Source organism: Hyaena hyaena, unplaced genomic scaffold, assembly GCF_003009895.1.
Source record: "Hyaena hyaena isolate Hyena2069 unplaced genomic scaffold, ASM300989v1 scaffold_968, whole genome shotgun sequence".
NCBI classification, from domain to species: domain Eukaryota; kingdom Metazoa; phylum Chordata; class Mammalia; order Carnivora; family Hyaenidae; genus Hyaena; species Hyaena hyaena.
Genome location: NW_024081602.1, coordinates 349610 through 373124, shown reverse-complemented (window position 1 = coordinate 373124; position 23515 = coordinate 349610). Strand labels below are relative to the sequence as shown.

The following is a 23515-nucleotide window of genomic DNA, read 5'->3' as shown; positions in this document are numbered from 1 at the left end:
TGGCGCACATGGAAAAAAGGACTAAAACTGGGTGATGTTCCTGTTTTGACAGCTTTTAGTCACACAGAGTGGCTAAGAGCCTCAGATGGAAGAACCTCAGTCTTACTGACAGAAAGGACCGGAAGACAGAATTTGGGGCACCCACAGCAGCTAAAGGTGGGAAACTAAACCTGGAGAGACCCACAGAGGGGAACCCCAAATTGTACAAGCTCTGCCTAAATCTCTAGGTGCCCCTGGATCGGGCACTAGGTAGATTCCAAGCACCCCAATTAAGGATCAAAATGCTGAACTGAGATCCTAGCTGTAGCTCACGACAGAACAGTCTGCAGCTGGAGTTCAACCAAGCTAGCTGCCTACTGGAAATTTCTTAAAATACAACTACTCTTTGAAGGAGCATGGGAATTCAGGTTGCCTATAATATACCATTTCCAGGGCATGATCTAAAATCATTAACATGACCCATACTTGAGAGAAAAGACAATCAACAGAGATTCGCCCCAAATGACCCAGATATTAGTATTTATTATCTGACAAGGATTTTAAAGCATCCATTATAACTATGCTCAAGTATACACAAAAAAAAAAAAGCTTAAAAAGAAGGAAAAGACAGGAAATATAAAAAAAATTCAAATTATAAAAAAGAATCAAATAGATGGGATGCCTATGTGGCTCAGTCAGTTGAGCTTCTGACTTCGGCTCAGGTCATGATCTCACACTCTGTGGGTTCGAGCCCTGCGTCAGGCCCTCTGCTGACAACTCGGAGCCTGGTGCCTACTTCAGATTCTGTGTCTCCCTCTCTCTCTGCCCCTCCCCCTCTCTCACACACACTCTCTCTCTCTCAAAAATAAATAAACATTAAAAAGAATTTTAAATAAATAAATAAAAGCATCTATTATAACTATGCTCTAGTATACAACAAAAAAACACACAAAAGCTTAAAAAGAAAGAAAAGACAGGAAATACTAAAAAATTCAAATTATAAAAAACAACCAAATAGAGATTCTGTAACAGAATTGTTCAACACAGTTTTCTGCAATGATAGAATTTGTTTACATTTTTGTTGCCCAAAATAGTGCTCCCAGTCACATGTGATCACTGAGTACTTACCATGTGGCTAGTGCAACAGAGGAATTGAATTTTTCCCTGTATTCAACTTAAGTAGCCATATGTTTCTTAAGGCCACTGTAATTGGACACATGAGCTCCAGAACCGTTCAGTACCATATCCGAAATTTAAAACTTTACTCAACTAGCTTAATAACAGATTGAAGATGACAAAGAAAGTGTTGATAAATTTACATATAGATCAACAGAAATTACACAATCCAAAGAATAGAGGAAAAAAATCTGACAACTACAGCAAACAGAATAAGAGAGAAAAAATGGGTATATATAGTCCCAAGGAATTTATTTACTTTGTGCAATGCTATAATACCAATGGTTAGGGATGTGTATTATAATCCCTATAATATGGGAACAAGCATTAAAAAAAACAATGAAGAAATATAGTTAAGAGGCAATAAGTACACTAAAATAAAATTCTTTTTAAAATCCATTAAATAAAAGAAGGCATGAAAGGAGAAATGGAGAACAAAAAAATAGAGTGCATAAAGGAAAAACAAAACAGAAAATAAAATAGCATAAAAAGAGCAAAATGGTATATCCAACTATATCAATAATTACACTACATACTAATGGACAAAATACTTCAACTAAAAGAAAGAGATTGTCAGAATGGATATATAAGAAAGACTTAGCTCTATGCCATCTATAGAAGATGACTTTAAAAATAAAGATTAGAAATCAGGCAGTCTTGTCTCCTGTTTTTCACTATTATGCTATCCATGATTTATGAAGTACCTTCCATCACTAAAACCTAATTATTCCACATGTTTATGTGTTTATACATATCAAATATACATATGTATAATATACAAGTATTTCTTATGCTCAAGATACAATTACAGTAATTAATGGTCAGATATATGTATGTCTAAACCCTGACAAAATGGCAGAAGGAACCATTTACCAAGTTAACACACTCATCACTGCTGATTTTGTTTCTCCGTCACTGTTCTGTCAGCTTTGTGCAACTATGTCCAGGCTAACCATTTAACGTCTTCCTACGGTGACTTAAACCTATGTGCTCAGCAACAGAACTGTCCCAAAACTGGGACAAATTTCCACAGAAGGATTGGCAGGACCTTTCCACGCAACCTGGCAATGAGAATGGGCTGTATATCCAGGGCATTGCCACACAGACCAAGCAGCTGTGACATGTGCAGAAAGCTCTGGAAAGCCTGAGCCTGATTCCCCTCAACACCACTTAGAAACCAGGTGACACTGGGGCCACGGCTCAACCTCTGTGAGCCTCAGTTTCCTCATCTGGCATGAGATTGGGATGACGACCACATGACGTAGTGTCTGTTATACACCCTCCAGACTTTTCTCTTTTAATCTCTCTGCGTCCATTGCCAGTAGTTTTCATGGTCCCTTCAAAGTAAGTATTAGAAGAGTAGAGAGAAACTGTGATTTTAAAAATAAAATACAAATAACAACTTTGGGGTGCCTGGGTAGCTGTCGGTTAAGCGTCCGACTTCAGCTCAGGTCATGATCTCACGGTTCGTGGGTTCGAGGCCCGCATCAGGCTCTGTGCTGACAGCTAGCTCAGAGCCTGGACCCTGTCTTCAGATTCTGTATTTCCCTCTCTCTCTGACCCTCCCCTACTCACACTGTCTCTCTCCCTCTCAAAAATAAATAAAACATTCTTTAAAAAATTTAAAAAAGCAAATAACAACTTTGAACTCCCTCAAAAAAACTAAAATACTCACAATATAAACATAAATTAACTTATCGTACTTGAAAATTGGAGTGTACAGCACTGGCTAAATTACTATTAGCAAATGATTAATTAGGGTCCATTCTGCTGCTTTGTTGACAGAGGATGATCCGGGCACCTGGGTGGCTCAGGTGCTTAAGTGTCCACCCCTTGATTTTGGCTCAGGTCCCGGTCTCATGGTTCATGAGATCGAGCCCCACATCAGGCTCCATGCTGACAGCATGAAGCCTGCTTGGGATTCTCGCTCTCCCTCTCCCTCTCTCGCAAAATAAATAAATAAACTTTTTAAAAAAAAAATAAAGGAAAATCAATAACTTAATAAGTCTTATCATTATGGGTACCTTCTGAGAGAGACTAAGCCTCTGTTAAATGTAATAGGAGACTTAGAAAGTTCACGTTTGCGAAATTCAAATGTATGATTTCCTCCTGACAGCTGTAATCAAGTCAAGAGAACTCAGTTCAACCTTCAGTGGCCAACAGATGATCATAATTGTTGGCAAAGAAGGGCAAACATAAGCCTACTTAACAAATTTGTTAATTATCTTGCAGTGTAGGATTAATGTAACAAATAAATACTGGATGCCTGCAGCTTAAGTTTATCAGTCAGTTTGTATAACCCAACAATGGGAAGCAGATTTTATCTGTCTGGAAGCTCCTGTTCTCAAACCAAACATTTCTTGCTCTTGATTTTCCTTTCTTGCATCTGATGTGTGTTTTTACTTTACAGGCAATCTGTCTGCCTTTATGTCCTTTTAAAATATTAGGTATATCCACTGAGGATTCTTAGAAAAGTAATGCTGAGGTTTAAAAGTAATGAAAGAAACAAACGCGTGGTAGGAGAAGAAAATTGCCCATATGGGCATAATCTACAATTGGCTGGCAGCGCTGAACATTAGTGAGTAAATTATTAGTATAATTAGCTGCCATCTACTGAGAATCTTTACTAGATGCTGTATAAACACACATAATCTTTGATCCCTGTAACATAGATAAAGAGATAGTTTCTGCCTTTTTGAAATAAGGAGGCAGATTGCTCAGAGCTTAATTTGCCAAGTAACAGAGCTGAGATTTGAACCCTTGTCCGTGTGGGGAGATGGGATAAGGGGTATGTTTGGCTTCCTGCCATCCATTCTCATAACCTCCATGTGAGAATGTGCCTCACGCCTTCCTTTCTTCCACATCACTAACTCTTATCCATTTGGGGGATCACAGGCAGCTTCTAGATCTGACAAATCTACAGACCCAGAAAAGCATGTGTGCAGGCGCACACAGAGACATAGACACAGACACACACACACACACTTCTGGGAAAATAATTCGAAGGACTCATGCATATCCTGAAACAAGACCCAGGTTTAAAACCTCTGCTCCAGAGTCTTCAAGTATCAACACTGCTAGATTTTTCTCTCACTTGTCTCCTCGGCATTTTCCCCACTTCTCTGTCTTCTATGGAAAAAAAAAATAATGGAGCTCGGGGGCAAATACATTATCTTGTCCACAGCCAAGGAAAGTCTTGTTCCCATGGCCCCCTCTGCCCCCTCTCCTCCCATGTTTTCACCAATTCAGTCTGCCCCCTGTCCCCTCACATCTTCACCAATTCAATGAAGTAAGTACTCAGCTCAGGGGAATATCCTGGAATCACCTTCTGTCTGCCGCTCTGTTTACTGCTGGTATGAGACAGCTTTATCAATGACTCGGTCACTCCGAGCCATCTACTGTGAGCACAGGGTACCTGTTATGTTCTAGGCGTTGGACTAGTAAACAAAACTATGTCCCAGGCTCTGTTCTCATGAGGCTTACATTCCAATGGGGGAGATGATATATTGACATATTAAAAAGGTAAATTAAATTACAGCATGCGCTGGAAGGTGGTTAGTGGCTGGAAAAATAGAAAATACAGACATGTTATGGGGTAGTGGTGATTGTAGGGGTGGGCTGCAGCATTAAATAGATGGGTATTTAAGCAGGAAGAAAAGTCAAATTTGTGGATAGTAGGGGGAAGGTGGTTTTCGTCTCTTTGCTGTCTTCTTTCCCCTCGAGAATGTAAACCCCATGAAATGAAGGGTTCTCTTTTTGTTATTGTTCACAATTCTCTCCCCAGGGCCCGTAACACTGCCTAGCATAGAGTAGGTCCTCTTGAAATATAGCTAAATAGGAAAATCGGTGAATGAAGTAAAATTTACCTTTCAGGCTGGCCCAAACTAAGGGGTAGGATCATGGTTCTAGATGCTACCCTAATTATAACAATATTCTTAATTAAATGGAAAATTCAGTGCAGAGAGAAAAGAAAGTGAGTCAAGATAGATGCACCTCTTAGAAGGGAAAATTGAAAACTATACGTGAAAAATGATAACCTGAACTCCAACTTTAAGGCATTTTTTTGTTTTTTTATTTTGTTTTTATTTTAGAAGGAGAGCATGCAAGCCGGGGAGGGAGAGAGAGAATCTTAAGCAGGCTCCATGCTGAGCGGGGCTTGATTCCCACAACCCTGGGATCATGACCTGAGCCGAAATCAAGAGCCAACTGACTGAGCCATCCAGAGTTCCCTGAACTCCAATCTTAGAACTAAATAAGGAATGGGATTTAAAACCCAAAACACCACCACCAAAACCGCCAGGAGATCCTATACCAAATAGGTCTTTACAATTATAAATGACCCTTGAAATATAGTGCTTCTAAATGCTGATTCATCAACTGGGCTCTCAGTGAGGTACATGGGGACATGGCAATTAAGACAGGTGCCACCAACCTGGAAAGCGCCAGCCATTCATTCCTCGCTGCACTCCCCATTGCAGACCTGCACATCCAGAACACTACCTACTCTGACATCCATGGATTTGAAGCTTGGTTGTGGCTACTGGCTCAGTATTTCTCTTTAGATGCTGATGAGTCTGAGGATACGGGTTGGGTCCTCACAGAAACTAAGAAGTGCTGACTCTATTCTCCGGCCCCAGGCCACCTCTGACTTTGTCCAGTGATCCCACACGTGCATAGCCCCAGATCTACAAAAGGACCGAGTGCATCACACACATGTATGTGTGTGTTATTGCTCCCTCCCCCCACCAAAAAAGGGCAACTCAAAGCACATGCTTCATGTTCAAGAAGGCTAAAAGTAGCCACTGAGAGCCAAATGACCCCATACATATGTTCTCTCTCCATTGCTTCCCCTAAAAGCACTATTCAAATCTAAGAAAGAATAAGTACTCTCGGGGCGGAGGGCCACAGGTGGCATATAGTCTCCCTCCATCTTGTTCACAGATATCGGCTCCATCTGGTAAAAAGTCAGGACTATGAGCTGCCTAGATGCCACAGCGTTTGACTTGACTGCATGTGGGTCTTACCATATTACAGCTTCGGAGCCTTCTCTTTCTCTGATTAACCAGCAATATCAGGGCAAAGCTGAATCACTTCATGGTAACAGTTCGACCCCTGCAACACTGTACATCATTAAATTTTTAAGGGAGCTCACTGGGGAAGTCCTATAATCCTTTAATAATTGAGTTGAGGGAAAGGGGCCAGTGAGGAAGAGCATTTACCTGAGCTGATATTAACTAGGCTGGGCTACTAATGGGTTTCCAACAATCCCACTGTGTCCATTAGAAGAATACAGTCCATTTGGCCCTTGCTCTCTGTCAATGGGGAAATTGAAAAATAATACATCATGAAGTATCGAAATTTGTATTACAGCTCTCCACACAGTTTTCCCTTCTAGCACTGTGGAGCTCAGCCTAAACTAAGCTCCACAACCAGTTGACAAGTGGGAAAATTCATTCTATGAATCGGCTGGGTATCTACGACAGCAAATAACCTGTCACTGATTTTTCCCACTGAATTTACTGGCCACAGGGGCAGAGCCGTCGAAAAATACTCAGCTTCCGTGTTACCACCAATTTTAGTATAATCCTCTTCTAAGTTAAGAGGTCTGGCCCCCCATGACCCTTGCCTTTTCTTTCCTAGGGCCTTAGGGGTGTGACAGCCCTAGACTTAGGGAATGATTTGTACCGAACCATACACTGCTCTCCCTCAAAAACATTACAACTCCCACACTGTGCACATCAGACAGAGTGTGACCATGCTTCACACCTCCGAGAGTTCAAAGCAAAGGCACTGAGGCAAGCCGTCAGATCTCAAAGAGATTAAGTGAGTTGCCCAGGCCCACCAGCCAAAGTAGAGGCAAAGGCAGGATTACGGCTCAAGGATTCTGGGGAAAAAGCACGCTGCTATCTTCTAGCTCGTTCTAGTCTCCAGTCTGAGGAAGTGAACACACCGGCCAGTCATGTGAAAGAGACCATAGCCAGGTGGGGACGCTGGGCCACCATGGCCAACAGGAGGATGGCACCCCCATCCTGGACACTCTTCTCTTCAGGTTTCCCCTGAGTGTCAGGAAGCAAAAGCCCTTCAACTGCCAGGTGTGTGGAGGGTCCAGGTGCCAAGCACAGGTCCCCGGTCCCGGGCCTGGGGAGGCTTGCACACCCGTCCGGGGGAGCCAACCACACGCTGCACACCTCGGACCACACTGGAGTTCCAACTGAGGAGGAGCGGAGACAGAGAAAGGACAGACAAGGGAGGTTCACACGAAGATAGCCTGTGTCTGAAGAAGAAAGGCCCAGGCTCGAGCCTCAGGCCCACGAAGCAGGGTGGCCTTGGGAAAGCAGCAATGTGGGAAGCGGGAGGGGCTACCTGAGCAGTGACGGCAAACAGACCCACCTGCTGTTGGCCTCCGTTCTGTGGTGTCACCTCCAGCTAATCCCCGGAGAAGGGCACAAAAGAACAGGGAATCAAGGCTGGGGAAGAGGAGAGCAGGGCCAGACGCCAGGCCCTAGAGGCGTCCCCGCCCTTCCCCAAGCTTCTCCTCTGTCTACTGGGTGCCCCTCATGCTCCTGGATCCTCCCCCCAACCCCGTTCCCAGTTAACCTCATCTTAGCCGCCAAGGAGGCTCAAAACCAGCCCCTCCTGTGACACCTTCCCTTCATTCCAGCTCCACTCCAGGTATTAACTTTTTTCCCTTCTGATCTTTCTTCTGTAGCCACCTTCTCAGAAAAGCTGGCCATCTCACTCCCTCTCCTTCTTCCACTACTTTTTACTCTACAACCTATTAAAATGCTGTCCCATCCCTTCTATGCCTCTGATGAAACTACTCTTTTTTGAAAGAGAGAGAGCATGAATGATCACGGGAGGTGAGGGCAGAGGGAGAGAGAGAGACAGAGAGAGACAGAGAGATTGAGAGAGAATCTCAAGCAGGCTCCATGCTCAGTGCAGAGCCTGGCACAAGGTTCGATCCCACAACCCTGGGATCATGACCTGAGCCAAAATCAAGAGTCAGACACTCAACCAACTGAGCCACCCAGGCGCCCCGAGAAATTGCTCTTGGTAAGATTACCAATGACCACCAATTCCAAGAGCAAACAGGCAGCCCCACTTTTGGAAAGTCTCCACCACTGCCCTGTCCTCTGGCATTCTCTCCTGCTATGTCATCCCACCACCGACGAACTCCTCAAAATGCCAGTGCTCTTCTCATTCTGCGTGGCCTTCCCTTGGGCTTTCCCCTCTTCTTGTACCATATCCAGAAGCCTGGTGTCCTCGGGCTCTGTATTACTATGTACTGGTCATCACCTCCTCGGTGCCGACCACAACTTGAAATAGGCCCATATTGATTGCTTTATTGTCTGTCACCTCCTCCATGAAGCTCTTACAACGACCCCAAGCAAGTCACCCATTGACTAACTTAACCATTCAACCAACACATATTTGTCTAATGCCTACTCTGTGTCAAACACCGCGCAAGATGCTGGAGATGCAGGAATCAAAGAACAACACACCAAACAAAAACAGGAAGGTCCCTGCCCTCACAGAGTTTAAGGCCTAGTAACATAGACAGGCAATAAAGCCACAAATACATACTTCATATTGTGATAAGCATGATGAAGATAATGAATAGTACAGAGTAATGCAGAACAAAGGGTTTTAAGGAAGACAGTTCTCTGTCCTCTAGGCCGTGCCTCTCTTAAAACAATCTTATTCTTCTCTTGTGCGTCTGTTTAATTTCTGTCTCTAAATGGTCTCTGCTAGATTGTTAATACATCGGTGCTTCATTTTACTCATTTTTTACATACCTGGCACATAGAGAAATTTAATAAGTCTGTTTGATTAAACGAATGAATGAATGATTTAATCAATGGACCAATTGTTTATAACATTTCATTTAATTTTCAATTTGAGAAATTCACATACAACTCAGTAAAACGCATGCCGTTCCTCGTATAGTACCTGACATTTCTAGTTTCACCGAACACCAGTTTACAGAGATTAAATTCAGACACACATTCCATCCCTCTAAAAATACTAGCTTTAAATGAATCCAGTGTCAGCGCTAGCAAGTGAAATAATACAATATAGGAATGTTTCATTTCCTTAAAAAGACTCCATTATCCCTTTTTTAATCCAGCCAGGACAAGTAATAAACAAGAGGGCGTCAACAATTCCGAAAACCAGCCTCCTACCGGGTCACAACGGGATCTTTTCTAGCTGAGGCTGGGGCTTGCTTGAAAACATGACACAGTTCAGGAGAAACCTTGGAAAGGGGTTATCCAAGGAATGGATGGACAGCTGTTGGCTAGTCCCGATGGAAGTTATGTTTGGAAGGCTCCAGATCTGATATTTAACAGTTCTGCTGCCAAATGTGCAGACGGGCTCACAGAACAAGCCACCAAGAGCAAGCACTGGGAGCTGGAGAGAAGGAAAATGGATGCTTGTCTGCCTTTTTGTCATTCTTCCGGTGGGGAAGAAGAGCTAAGCTTAGAGAAAAATGGCGACCGACGCGGAGGGGAGGGGCCAGGAATGGATGGGGGCAGGACAGCTCTGTGTGTGTGTGCAGTTGGATAAACAGGAGTGGTGAGAGTACACTAGCAGCTTTCACACACACACACAAACACTCAGGCAATTCCCAAATCCAAAAAACTTCCTTTAAAGCCCCGGAATCTATAAACAGCTGACCGTCAGCAGGCTGCCTGAAAGCTCCAGTATCTAGCAGGTGGGGACTTGTTTTCCAAGAGCTGGTTCAACAGGACAAACTGAGAACTGTGATCTCACTGGGGTGTGAACACCAGAATTCAAGCAGCAGATGGTGTGATTTAGAGGAAAGGCAGTAGGACCGGGAGTCAGCTGCGGAACAGCATCCCAGCTTCCCTCTTCACCAACGGTGTGACCTTGGGCAAGTTCTTAAACTCTCTGGGCCTCAGTTTCCTCAGCTATAAAATGCAGGGGGCGGGGCAGAGAACAACAATAACAAAAACCACCTCTCTTTATCTAACTTAAAATTGTTGTGAGGTCCAGTAGAGATAACACACGTGAACGCTCCTTCAAAATGTAAAACAAGGGGCCGGGTGCCTGGCTGGCTCAATCAGTGTAGCGTGCAGTCCTAGATCTCAGGGTTGTGAGTTCGAGCCTCACGTTGAATGTAGAGACTACTGTAAAATTTTTTTTAAATCTTAAAGAAAACATAGAAAAGGATACATTGTTTGTAACACATCCTTTTGTGGCATTCCCTATGAGAAAAGCATTGACCTTTACGTTCTAGAAATAACCCCAAATGACCCTATGAAGTCGGTTCTATCATCATCCCTATTTTAGAGAGAGGAAACCGGAACAGAGAGAGTTAAGGCCCTCGCCCAAGGAAATGGCTAGTGAGTAACAGAGCAAGGATTTGATCCCAGACACCCTGCGTCCACAGTCCTATGCTCTTAGCCACTATTCCACACAGCTGGCCTGCACAGCTCCTGAGAATCTGTATTACTTTACTCAAAAAAGAAAAAAAAAATCAACAGTAATACCCAACTTGTATAGTTCTCTGTATTTTACCAAAAAGCTTTTCCTATTCATTTTCTGATGTAATTAATCACAATAACACTGTGAGGTCGTTAGCATCTTCCTTGGTACAGATAAGCACACCGTGGCTTAGACATCTCTTGCCATAGGGTTATCCTTCCTGTAATGGAGGGGGCTGTGCAGTGGCTCAACCATCCACAGCTGCCTGTCCAAGCCCTTCCGTCTACGGATATAGACTTTTGAAATGGAAGACCCAACCAACGGCAGAGCACAGAGAAAACAACCCAGAAGAGAAGGAATGGGTGTGTAATCACAACCAGCCTTACATACAGACAAGCAGGACAGCGCCCCAGGTTACCGTATTTGCTTTCTGTCTAAAATGATCTCCATATACTGGTCCCCTTCTAGGACCTAAAATTCTACTGAAAGGTAGTCATTCCTTTCTGACTGAACACCCTTCGAGTTAAAAGAAGTATCTTTTAAAAAAAAATATTTGATGTTTATTTAATTTTGAGAGTGAGACAGAGTAGAGCAGGGGAGGGGCAGAGAGAGAGACACAGAATCTGAAACAGGCTCCAGGCTCTGAGCTGGCAGCACAGAGCCCGACGCAGGGCTCGAACCCATGAACTGTGAGATCATGACCTGAGCCGAAGTTGGACGCTTAACCGACTGAGCCACCCAGGCGCCCCAAAAAGTATCTTTGAAAGAAGACCATATTCTCATGTGCATCCCAATGTGCACTATTTTATAATATCCTGCGCACTTTGACAGTCAGCTGAGACCAGGCTGGCGCCCATACACAAGATAATATGAAATTTAAAAGGTCCCAAGATGGGTTCACAGCACAAGGCAGGCAAGAAGGTAGGCCTGAGCAGAGATCTTGCAAACGGGGTTGTGTAACTAGCGCTCTGGCTGAATCTAGGGATGCCAGGTGCACAGAGACCCAGGAGAAAGAGAGGCACAGGGACTGAGCAACACTCCTGCCAAAGAAACGCAAGGGAGGGTCTTCTGGAAGGTTCTTCCCCTTTGGGTTTCCAAGGCATACCTCGTGGCACTCCTCGTCTCTGAGGAGCTGTGGCTGTATCCCTGCGAAGATGGCGGCCACGACTGTCTGTGTGTACCGCACAAAGGAATCCCTGCTACAATGTGAGGAGGGGCAGGAGGAGAAGGGGTGAGGGGAGCCAGCAGCAGGGGAGGAAACTCTCGATGGTTATGTTAAAAAGGATTTGTTCCACTGTCAAAACCAGAAAGCTCTCCCCAAGAGCCAGCTTTAGGGAAGGAAGCCTGACCTGACGGAGAGGGGGTGGGTGTACTAAGGAGCCTTGTTGGAAGAGAGGCTGAAGGAAAGGGGAGAGCATCAAGCGAAAGGCACGGAGGCCCTAAACATCTGCCTCTGAACTGTGCCAGTCCAGCAACGGGGCTCTGGCGTTTCTGCGGGGTCCCAGAAACAGGGCTCCCAAAGCCAGCCTCTTTCTGCGGGACAAGGGCCGTCCTTTCAGTCCAGGCCATCGGAGCACGCCTCCACCCCGGCTCTCCCCAGGGACTGGGAGAGGACCCAGGGGCTACCAAGCTCCTGAAAACAGGACCAGCCACATCTTCTCCACTCACCTGCCCGCTCCCCTCCCGGGGCCCCACCTTGTTCCCAGAGACATCAACCTCTCCTCCAGCACAGAGCTGGGGGCCGCAGGCCAAGCTGGCATGGGCTCATGCTTAGTTAGGTTCAGGCTATTCGAGTACTCAAACAAAGACATATTTGGACCCTCCTGCAGAGAGAGAGGGGACCGTTTCTGGGCCCAGAGGGAGCTGCCCTTGATCTGCTGCACAGTGAATGACAACAATGTGAAGAATGAAAATATGGTTTGGGGGGATCTTCCCCAGGAGCCCAACATTTTGGTATTTAAAGGAACTTTAATGAGCTTAAGAGGCTAATCTGGAGTTCAGGAGGGGGTGTTTTGTTTTGTTTTGTTTTCAAAAATCCTTTTAAAGGTTCCTGAGGCTCCATAGGGAGGAGGCACCAGAGCTATGAGTCAGGGCGTGGCTGTGGCGGAGCCGAAGGGCGGGTGGATCTGGAGAGGGGGCTGCTGGGAAGATCCCCCCGCACCCAGCAGCAGAACCTGGTGCTCCAGAGATAAAGGCTGGCTCTTTCCAGGCTGGAGAAGGGCCACGTGCAGAGAAGCCGTAAAAAGCGGAGGATGAATGGTGCTTTTCACATCCAATCACGACACTAACCGGCTTCTCACCGAACGACTCCTTCTGTTTTACCGGCGACAGCATCAGACCCAGGCGCCTCTCTGACCCACCAAAAACGTCCATTTAGCGTGCCAGGACATAGGGCGGCATCCATGGAGGGACCAGGCATGCTCAGCAGATGTTCAGAGGCCCCTATGTGGTCACCCAAAGAGCAATGGTCACGGGATCAGGCAAGCCTGAGGGTTACGCCCCTTGCCAACTACTGAGCTGAGCCCTGGTCCATAAGTGGGTGGCCGTGTGACAGCACTATGACTTTTACGTCCAGAAGACGGATTACTTTCCCCCAAGTGAGCAAATCAAAAGAGGACTAATGGTCCATAAGGAGGACCTGGGGGGTAAAATGAGGCAGCTGATGAGATGGTGTGTAAGTAGTATCTGATGCTGGCAAGAGTCAAGTTACTAGAATTCCACAGGGCACAGGGGAGTGAGAGGGAGGCAGGATGGGACGGGGCCAGATGTGAACGCCAGACAGAGCACGCGGCCCCTTTCCAGCCATGCTGGACGCGACAGGTATCTGTCATGTACACAGTTTCATCGGGCCTGTCAGACCAGGTAGGCTGGTCCACGGTGGCCGGGCATCTATCGGGGCCCGTCCGCGATAGGAGAATGACGATAAAACACAAACCTGGTAGGGTGGGGAGACACTGGGGTCAGAGAAGCCAGACAGAATCGCTGGTATCCCAAAATAGGATCCCCAAAGATGAATCCCGAAAGGCTGGGAGAGACCAAACTAACTCCTTCGCGGAGCTTTAGCTGAAGGACTAGGAAAAGCATGGTCCGTTTTGTATTTTTAGTTGTCGCGGCATGATGGTGCACGGACTGGGAAGCTGGCGGTCCCTTCCTTCTCTTCTGGCTAATCCAAGCGCACCGGCCAGGCTCCGCAGACGACGAGGCTGCCTCGGTTCACCACCGAGAACAGCACAGAGGTGGGTTTCAAAACCCTTTTTTAACTACCCAGGTGGGGTGATTTGTGACGGGATCAGGTAGACACGCAAGGTGGGAAGCCAACGTGGGGCCCCGGTTTGACTCCTTCCATCATGTCCTCACTAATGCTGCAGTGTTTCTGCCGCATTCCAGTCGAATCTGTTGTCTAATGCCAAGAGAAACTTAATCCCCACCCTAAGTCTCATTTTATTTATTTTCAGGAGTGTGAAAACAAACATGTAGCAAGATTACGGTGTTTACACCTCCCTTTTAGCCGATACAGATCTAATCCTCCTGCTAATTAATGCCAGGGCCATAGCAATTTTATTAATTTCGTCTCGGTTAAAAATATAGAGACAGATCATTGTGCTTGACTAAAATAACAATTTGACATTTGGAAGGTGTGCGCTCCATTTCGGCAAGACGGTTGGCTGGGTGTCATTTAATATAAGACACAGACGCACAAAGAGGCAGCCGACCCTGGGCAGCGGCATCATAACTGCTTCTAATTGTGATAAACTGACGACAGCGTCCCTGCTCACACTAGTCAAAAATAGGGAGACGCGGTAAATCCTAAGGCGCGCTTTTTCCTGTAGGTCCCAGCAAAGCAGGCACATGGGAGGGAAAGGCCTCTTCTCTCTGCTCTCGCATGAGATCAGAACCGTTTCCACACTTTGCTCCTGAAATTACCAACTTTCCCAAACCAAATCTGAAAAGGCTGCTGGAAATAGCACGGTTCTACGTGTCGCTAAGAGATTTAGAGAAAAACCCAGGTATTCCTAGGGGGCAGCAAAAAGGGGAACGCTTTTGCTCTGTGCAGAGGGCAGGAGAGGCACTCCGCCCCAGATGCCTCCGATCCTCCTCATCCCAGCTGGCAAGTGGCTGGCTAAGCACCCCCCTCAGAAGGTGCAGAAGGCGTTGCAAAATCCACATTGGAAAGATACTTAAAACAAAAATGAAAAGCACTAAAATAGGGCTAAGATTTCACAGTTATGACAGATATTATTTTTTTAATGTCTATTTATTTTTGACAGAGAGAGAAACAGAGCACAAGGGGGAAGGGGCAGAGGGAGAGGGAGACGCAGAATCCAAAGCAGGCTCCAGGCTCTCAGCTGTCAGCACAGAGTCCGACGTGGGGCTAGAACTCAAGAACTATGAGATCGTGACCTGAGCGGAAGTCAGACGCTCAATCGACTGAGCCACCCAGGCGCCCCCAGAAATTATTTTTAGTATTTTTTAGGTTTATTTCTTTATTTTGAGAGAGAGAGAAAGAGACAGCACGAGTGGGGGAGGGGCAGAGAGAGTGTCCCAAGCAGGCTCCATGCTGCCAGCACAGAGTCTGACTTGGGGTTCAATACCAAGAACCGTGAGATCATGACCTGAGCCAAAACCAAGAGTCGGATGCTTAACCGACTGAGCCACCCAGGCGCCCTACAGCAGAAATTATTTTCAAATCTTTCCATGTGGTTGCACATTTTTTCCTAGCATTGTACAATTACTTAACAATCATGATAACGGGATTCAGAATGGGTTATTTTGTGCTTGATATGGTCCAACAATGGCATTTTGCATGGGTGTTTACTCTAAGAAGCTTCAAGAAAGTTCCAATAACATAACGAGTATTTTAAATCCTCATTGCTTTGCTCGCTTCTAAACACTGTGACCCAAATAATTTCTTTGACCGTAAAAAATCAGTAGCTGATCATTTAAGAGACGGAATCATTCCCGTTAGAGAAACAGGTACCTGTTCATTATCTCCGAAGCAATTTTTCCAGAATTAAAAGGCAACGACGACGAGGCTTCTCTAAAAAATCAGTAACCGGATTTTGGTTAATACAAAGGTTAGAAATAAGAAAAATGAAACCAAAATGCAAGACAAATAATGAACTCTCAGGAAAGCTCCTGTCCCTAAAATCTGACAGCAAAAGCAATTCCTCACCCAGGTGGACGACAAAAGTCCCAGGACTCGAGTGGGTAAAACTGGATCGGGTAAAAAAAGTTTTTATAACGTGTTCCACTTACGTAAGGATCAAAAGAATCCCATAACCTACTCTGAAAAGCAATGTTCATTTCTAATTCCCAGAATACTATTAATATCTACTTGTGCTGTCTAATTTTATTTCAAAAATATTTTATTTCAAAATTGTAGGTCTTAGATTCCAAGGAGGACCTACCCAGGGACCAATACGTATTTAATAAAAAAAAAAAAAAACCCACCTCTGAGGAAGGACTGTTTCCAATCCCCCTCGAAATATAAAAAGAGATTACGCGGCCTGCACTGACGCCCGCACAGCCCATGGACGGTGCTTATCCCGGGCTAACCACCCCCTGCAATTTAATGCAGACATCAATTTATTACCTAGCTGTGTTTGATTTTTATATTCCTTAGATTTTATTATGCCAGGAGTAGATAGGCCAGCAAAAGATAAAGTGCGGACAGAAAAAAAAAAAAAAAAACGCAAAAAAAAAAAAAATTGCCTCTGTAATTTCATCTGTGGGCTCCCTTTAGGAGGAACTGCATGCCCAATTCTGATCTGCAAATAATGTCACAGTAATATAACCGAACTAATTCTCCTTCCTACACACACATCCTACGCTACCTTGATAAAATGCGGGATTAGTTCATTACGGGTCCTAATAGAGCTCATTACCTCAGCCATTTTTTTTTCCGGAGGGCTTGCCAATCAGCAGGTCGAAGGCAAGATATGGAGAAAGCTCTAAACGTGATACGCACTTTGCCCCGATTTAGTCCCTGCCGTCCGAAAACTGGTGAGGAGCTGCGATGTTATGAGAACAGCTCTGATGACAGCAGAGTTATCCCACACTGCTCCTAGGATGTCCAGAACAATCTAAGGGATAATGACAAACTTCACATGTGAGGGAAGAGGGCCCCGGCTGACCCACGGAGCTGCCAGGCACATGAAAGAAACAATATAAACTCGATTTAAATGTGGGATCCCTTCCAGAAGGCTTAATTATCTATTGTATTACCACATTCCCGTGATTCCCAGCCTCTTCGGTCTCTCGCTGGAGTCCGACTACAGTATTTGTTTGGAACAAATTCAGGGAAAACTCCTAACTACCCAGATCATAGAGAACTCAGTTAAATAAGGAACAACGGTTATAAAAATAGAAGTCCCCCGAGGCTGGAAAATATTTTGGTTGTCTGCTAACTTTCAGGAACGCTGAAAAGAGTTGAATCCAGTTTTTAAACGTCCACACCTATAGAGCATCCTTGTGTTTTATATTGCCTAGTACAGTTTCACCAGTTCATCCCACCTAACTAGTTCTTTTTGTGTGATGACCTGTCATGCACAGAAAAGATCACCTCCAATTCTTCCATTTCTGTGGTCGTTCATAAATCAGTGCTCTACGCTCTGGCCTTAAACGCTTATTTGTTTTGGATGATCAGAAGATAAATGATTCCTAAGGGTGTCATAACGTATGAGACAAATATTTAACAAAACGTCCTTTAAGTTTTAAATGAATGGCTGTGTCTAAGATGCCACTGTCGATTCCATTTTTTTTAATTAGACAAATTTGGTGTTTGACACCAAGAAGGTGTAACAACTAGTTGACAGAGTAGGATCTTCACTTTTTAGCTGGCCACCTGACATCACGAAGAAGGGAGGCTAATAATTCAAATGCAAAACTGGCCCCACAGGCCAGAAACGCACAGACAAATGGCTAAAATAAATATAATAAACTCGCTTTCTCTAACATTATGTTTATGACCTTCGCCGAAGACGGCGCGTGAGCTATATGTACACGCTTTCATTTTAATGCATAGGAGCAGCCCTCAAACTTGGTGGATCTGGAGTGCAGGGCACTGATCCATCTGTGTTTTTATGACATGCTTCCTCACTGACCCCCTTCCATCTCTTCTCCCTCTACGTTGGCCCAAAAGGGCAAAACTATTTTTAAATATCTGTTTATTAAGGAGGAAAAGTGCTCTCTGTGGCTTTCTCCTGAGGATTATCTGAAGTGGAATTGTCCCTCTGGAGGATAAAGATCTGATCGGGCTGGAGAGCTTCTAGGCAATGCCTCGCCTGCACTTGCAAGAGTTGATAGTTAGGAGAAGACAGAAGGTGAAAGGGCCAGGCTACAAGCCCCCTGAAGGCAGCTCTGAGACCCAGTCTCAGAGCCTCTCATTTGGTGGGTAGCCCAGTGGCTGGCATAGAGAACAACAGCTTGCTAAAGAGAGGAATTTGCATGGAGCCTCATTCTGAAACAAACACAAACCTCCCTCCTCTCCTATAGCAGCTACCCTGCGTGCGAATGCCATTACGATGATCAGACATATTAAAACCCCATTTTGTTGGAAGAAGAATGGGATTGGGACTGAGAACAGAGGAGAAACAATCCTCATCTTAAAAAAAAAAAAAAACAAAACTGAGGAGCTGAGCCCAGACCAGTGCTGATAGCATGCAGTGTGCTGAAGAGTGCAAGCAACCCACTCTGACATCTGCGTTTCCGGACTTTATGTTAAAATTGAAATTGAAATCGCTCATTGTAACACCAACAACTCTCTGAACAATGCGGCTCGCACCCCTTTACAAAATCTTCTTGGTTCTGGCCAACAGCTGGCAAGTTGATCCCTGCAATTTTCCCTCTGCAGAAATAGCTGTGAGGGGAGAACTGACCCTAGTGGGCTAATCAGCCCAAACCGAGGCCAAACCTGGGGGCTGAAATGGAAGGGACATTGTTGTGTTAAGTACTTTACAACAACTGTTTCTTCCCCTCTTGACACGGCCTGACTTCCTTAAAGAAGATCTGACTGGCCAGACAGCTGTGTTGACCCGTAAGCCTTCTTTGATTCGTGATTTTTTTTTTAACAAACAGAATAGAAATTCACAACCCAAATCCTTTCCTAAGCTCCAATACTTTTGAATTCGCTAGTGTTATGCCTGAAGGATGTGGACATTTCAGTAATCTATAAGCAGAAAGATAAAGATTGGGTCTACACAATCCCAAAACCTTTAGATGAAAAGCAAGATGGGAGGGGGGGGCGCGAGCAATCCACCAAAAGCTTTATCCAAAGGTGATACTTGAAGTTCCGTGAGCGAAATCTGCTTAATTCCCCCAAAATTGCACTTTTCACTCAGACGCTGCGGCAACAGACAACCCAGAACAGATACAGGCATGTCTTCTTTAAAAAATGTTAACCATAATTACCACTTTGGAAAGAGGTCCGTGTGTTTTCATTTCTCTCCACGTTTCTCTAGGGTCCAACTCACCCCAAATCCAACATGTATTCTTTTGAGTGCGAAAAATGCAAAGTTCTCTTTTCAAAACAAGTATGAATGGCCAGTACCCTTTCCACGTTGAGGGTGAAATTCAAGTATACTATGGCAAAGGAGCACTGGGCGGCAGAAAAATTAATTGTGTGTTTGGTCACTGGGTATAAACGCAGTTGCCGGTTTTCGGCAACTCCACAGCCCAGACAACACTGAAAAGAAGCTTTATCTGTTCCTTCTCCGCGTTTCGCTGTCGTTGTTACGTGGGGACTTCGGCACACACACCCCCTTCGCTGTGTTTTTAACAACGTGATAGGCACTGCTCTCCATGCACACGGCCCCTCCCTCGATGATCCTCAGCAGTGCGGCCCCTTTTATGCACCAGCAACGAATGCAGAATTCTGCCTGCGCACGCGCGCGTCCACTCACTCACAGATACCAGTGCTAGTGTGCAAAACCAGAGGCCTGCGTTTCAGCCCCTTTGCATTCCTTCGATGCCCTGCGCAGCTCTGCGAAGCCGGGGTCCCTATAAACTGGCCATTGTGACAAGGAAAAGCAGTTCCCTCCCCACGGACCCACTCAGCAACTCCGGGCCTGCCTGGTGAGAACCAGGAAATCCTTCTAACTCCCTCTTCCCTGCCGCATCCAGGCTTCAGGCATTACAGAAATCTAGATTCACAATAATCTACTGTCTTAAATACCTGCCTCCTAAGTCTCCTCACAACACACCAGAACGTTCCCCGTGGGCAGGAGAGCGCTGAATGCTCTGCAAGGCTGCAGTCCACACCCACGCGAGGATGAGGAGGGAGCCTCAAATCAGGCCCCGCTTCTGGCCTAACTGCAGCTGCGCCCCCAGAGTTTTTGAGAAGCGGGGCAGGGGCGTCGGGGACAGTGAGAGAAAAGGCAAACAGGGTGCGCGCGGAGCTCAGAGGGGCAGCAGCGCCCTGTCTGAGCCCAATCTGTCGCGACGGCCAGCGGACCCAGCCGAGCGGCAAAGGCGCGCGCGGACGCCGTGGGAGCACTCAGGGAGCACCGCTCGCCCGAAGCGCGTGCGCGGCGCGGGTACGTGGGTGAGGCGGCGTGGGAACCCGCGCGGACACGAGAGCTCCAGGCAGCACGGGGGGGGGGGGCGTTGCATCCGCGTGAAGGGGAGAGACGGGAACGAGCTTACGGGGTGGGAGCCCCCACGGAGGAGCGTCAAGTTGGAGCCTGGGGGGCCTGCAAAGCGGCGAGCACACGGTGCAGGCAGCCGTCGCTCGCGCCCCTCTGCGGCCCGGCGCGCGCTTCCCCGCAGCCCGGGGCGGTGTACAAGCTGGGGGTGAATGGGTTTTGTGCGCCTCGGCGCGTGCGGGCGCCTCCCGAGCCTCCCGGAAGCGGATGGGGCTGCAGGAGGATCGAGTCTCCCGCGCCGGCTGGTGCCTGTCTGGGGGGCGCGCTCCGGGCGGCGCGGACACTTACTTCTCATAGTCATACTTGCAGTAGAGTTTCTTGTCCCGGTAGAAGCAGGTGGTCTCCAGGGGTTCTTTGCAGGAGGCGCACTGCACGCACTGCTCATGCCAGAAGCTGTCGTTGAGCCGCAGCAGAAACCTGTCCGAGATGACCCGTTGACAGCCCTCGCAGACAGACTTGGGGCTCACCGCTCTGCCTACGGCAGCAACAGACGTTCGCGGGTCAACCGCGCTGGCCCAGCATCCCGGCGAAAGGCGGCCGGGACCGGCTCCCATCACTGATCACTCCACACCCCCGATTTCCCCCGAGCCCCCCACCCTGGGCAGCCCCCCCCTTCCCCGCTAAATCCACCAAAGCGAGTTTTGGAGAACAGAGGAAAATCAAACTGAGTGTTGTTTCTAATAAACAGCGACTATATGGGAAGGCTCCAGTTCCACGGGGGAGGGGGCGCAGATCCGTAAGCGGCCTCAAAGAGCAAACCTGCCCAGGTATTCGCGCAAATGTGCGCGCGTCCAATAAAATGAGACCGCGAATACCTCTGCGCTCCCCGGTTTATCAGGGAAACATCAAGTCACTCACTACGCTGGTCTCTTTCGACAGTGATTAAAAACTGCGAGTCTGTAAAAAGAATTCGGGGAGAGGGGGCGTTGATTTTGTCTTTTGCTAAAACGCAATTCTCTTCTATGTTTTAAGGGAGATTTTTAAAATTTTTTTTTTTAATTTTCTTCCTAAAAAGTCTCATTCGTAGAGAAAAATACCATCTCCCTCTGGGCAAACTCAGTATTGTTCAAAGCAATGGTCCCCTGCCTGCTGCCTCTTAGCTGGAACACAAACTGCAGAGGGGTTTTACGTATAATTGCATGTATGTGTACATCTGTATACACACATACATAACTGAGAAGCATCAAAATAGAAGGGGAAAAGGAAGAAGCACGCAGGGCGCGGAGACGCCACCGGCCCAGAGTTCCGGGACCGGGTGCGCTCAGCTGCGGCTCAGGAGAGCCGACACCCGCCCCAAACCCGCTCCGCCTGCCCGCGGAATTCTCTCTACTACCCCCTTGGACTTTTGCCGGTTTTGTTCCTTTATTTTGCTGGGTAGGGGGTGCCCTTCTTTAGGATGGGAGAACGCTTGGCCGCCTTTGTCGGCACATTTCACAGCTATTTAAAGAAGACCTTGTCCCCTGGTAACCATACTCCTGCGCGTGGGGTCCCAAAGGGCCCGACCCCTCCCCACGTCCTTGCCACACTCCTGTTGCTTTTCCCTTGGGGGACCGTGCCACCAGTTCGTGGGCAGAGCCCGTCGCGCGGGGGGCACGGCAGGGAGGGCTAAGAAAAGTAGCGTGATAGTTCTCGATCGTAAACTGGTCTATTCTTTCTGCCCTGTCTCGGCATTCAGGGCCAGGACGCGGACTTTGGGAGCCGCGGTGAGCCGCGACGCCCGCTGTAGCACAAGGTCGCCGCACTCGCGGCGAGGGCAGTGCCAGCCTGCGCCCCAGCCCGACCCCCGCACTCTCCCGAGGCCGCACGGAGCTGAGAAGTTTCCGCAGGCGCGGCTGAAAGAGGGGGGCTCAGCGCGCGTGATTTCGTTTCATCTGGGGAGCAGGGGGAATTCCTCTCTGGATTTGGTTCCTCCAGCCGAACTGTCCCCTCGCCTTCTCCCCGCTCCAGCGGCTCCGAGCGAGGGAAAGAGGCAAGAGATTTAAAGACAGAACGAAAACCTCTCCCGCTGAGATATTAAAACAGCCGCTGCCCACACCTGAGAAGCACCAAGGTCTGGGTGGGAGGCGGGGTTGCGAATCCTTGGCCTCAGATCGGCCAGACCCGCGCGCGCAAACACCCTTTGGAGGCCCTTGGCTCGCAGCTCCTCCGCGGTCTCAGGAAGGGATTGGGGAGGCAGGGGGGAACCCGCCGGCCTCGAGGTCCGGCTCCAGTTAATTAAAACCGAGGCGAGGGTCCTGCCGCGCGGGCTAATCCCCGCGCTACGCTGCCCACCGGCCTGGAAAAGCCTGTGGGCCATGCCCGGGGCTGAGGGTCGGGGCTGGAGTCGGTGGGGACGAGAAGCCGCCTCGAACTTGGGCGCCCCGGGCCTCGGGTCTCCTCTGCTCGCCCTTAGGCCTCGGAGAAGCGCATGGCGTTTATGAGATGTCGATCAGCTCCGTGATTAAAAATCCAGCCCTGGGTATCTTTAATCACTTGCCACTCACGCCCGCGAGCAATCTCGCCCGCCCCTCGCGGCTTTGGGGAATTCGGCGGCCCGAGCGTGAGGCCTGGGGCGGCTTGTCGGTTTGGGGAGGGAACGACCCGAAGGGACAGACGGACGCGCGGAGCGTGGCCACAACGCGGGGCGCGGGCTCCCTTCTCGCCGGCCGGTCCCGGGCCAGCTGGGCTGCAGAGCTGGGGCCCGTCGGAAAGAGGGTGCACCGGGCACGCAGGGCCTGAACACTCACCCAGCAGCGAGGAAAAGGACGCCGAGGTCTCGATGGCGCTTTGGAAGTTCTCCTCCATCTTCAGGCCGTCCAGCATGTTCGGGCCGGGCCGCGAGGACCTTCAGGGGAGAGGAAGCGGTGCTCCGGGGGTCCGTGCCTTCTGGGACCGGGAGCCCGCGGCCGCGGCTCTCCTGGGAAAGGACGCAGGGAGTGTCCAGGGTCACCAGAAGGAGCCGGGAGGGTCGAGTCCAGCCCAGAGAAACGTGGGGTGGGAGGCGAGAGGCGAGTCACCGCGGACTGCTCGGACTGATCTGATTTCACTTGAAGTCAACGCGTTTTGTACTTAGACCTCCGCCCCCCGACTGCGCTTCTCCTGCCCTTGCCTCCCCCCCGCCAGACACACCCCCCCCCTCGGTCCGCAGCCCCAGGTTTCCCAGCCCCAGTCCGACTCCGCCCCAACCTACACTCGCGCGGGCCCCGGGGACCGCTCTGCGGGAGCCCGGCGACGCGGGGAGACGGGGAATCAAAGGGGTGGGTGTTCCCCTCGCGGGGCCCGGCCCAGGCGCG

The 23515-nt window shown here is 48.1% G+C and overlaps 1 protein-coding gene across 1 annotated transcript in view; it reads right to left on the bottom strand.

The window, feature by feature from the left end:
• Positions 1 to 23060, bottom strand: part of LMX1A (LIM homeobox transcription factor 1 alpha) — a 164937-nt gene extending 141877 nt beyond the window's left edge. Inside the window, 2 exon segments of the mRNA XM_039221248.1 lie at positions 20532 to 20718; positions 22970 to 23060. Of these exon segments, the coding sequence (XP_039077179.1) occupies positions 20532 to 20718; positions 22970 to 23045 (263 nt within the window). The 5' untranslated portion in view covers positions 23046 to 23060.
• Between the last annotated feature and the right edge of the window lie 455 nt (positions 23061 to 23515).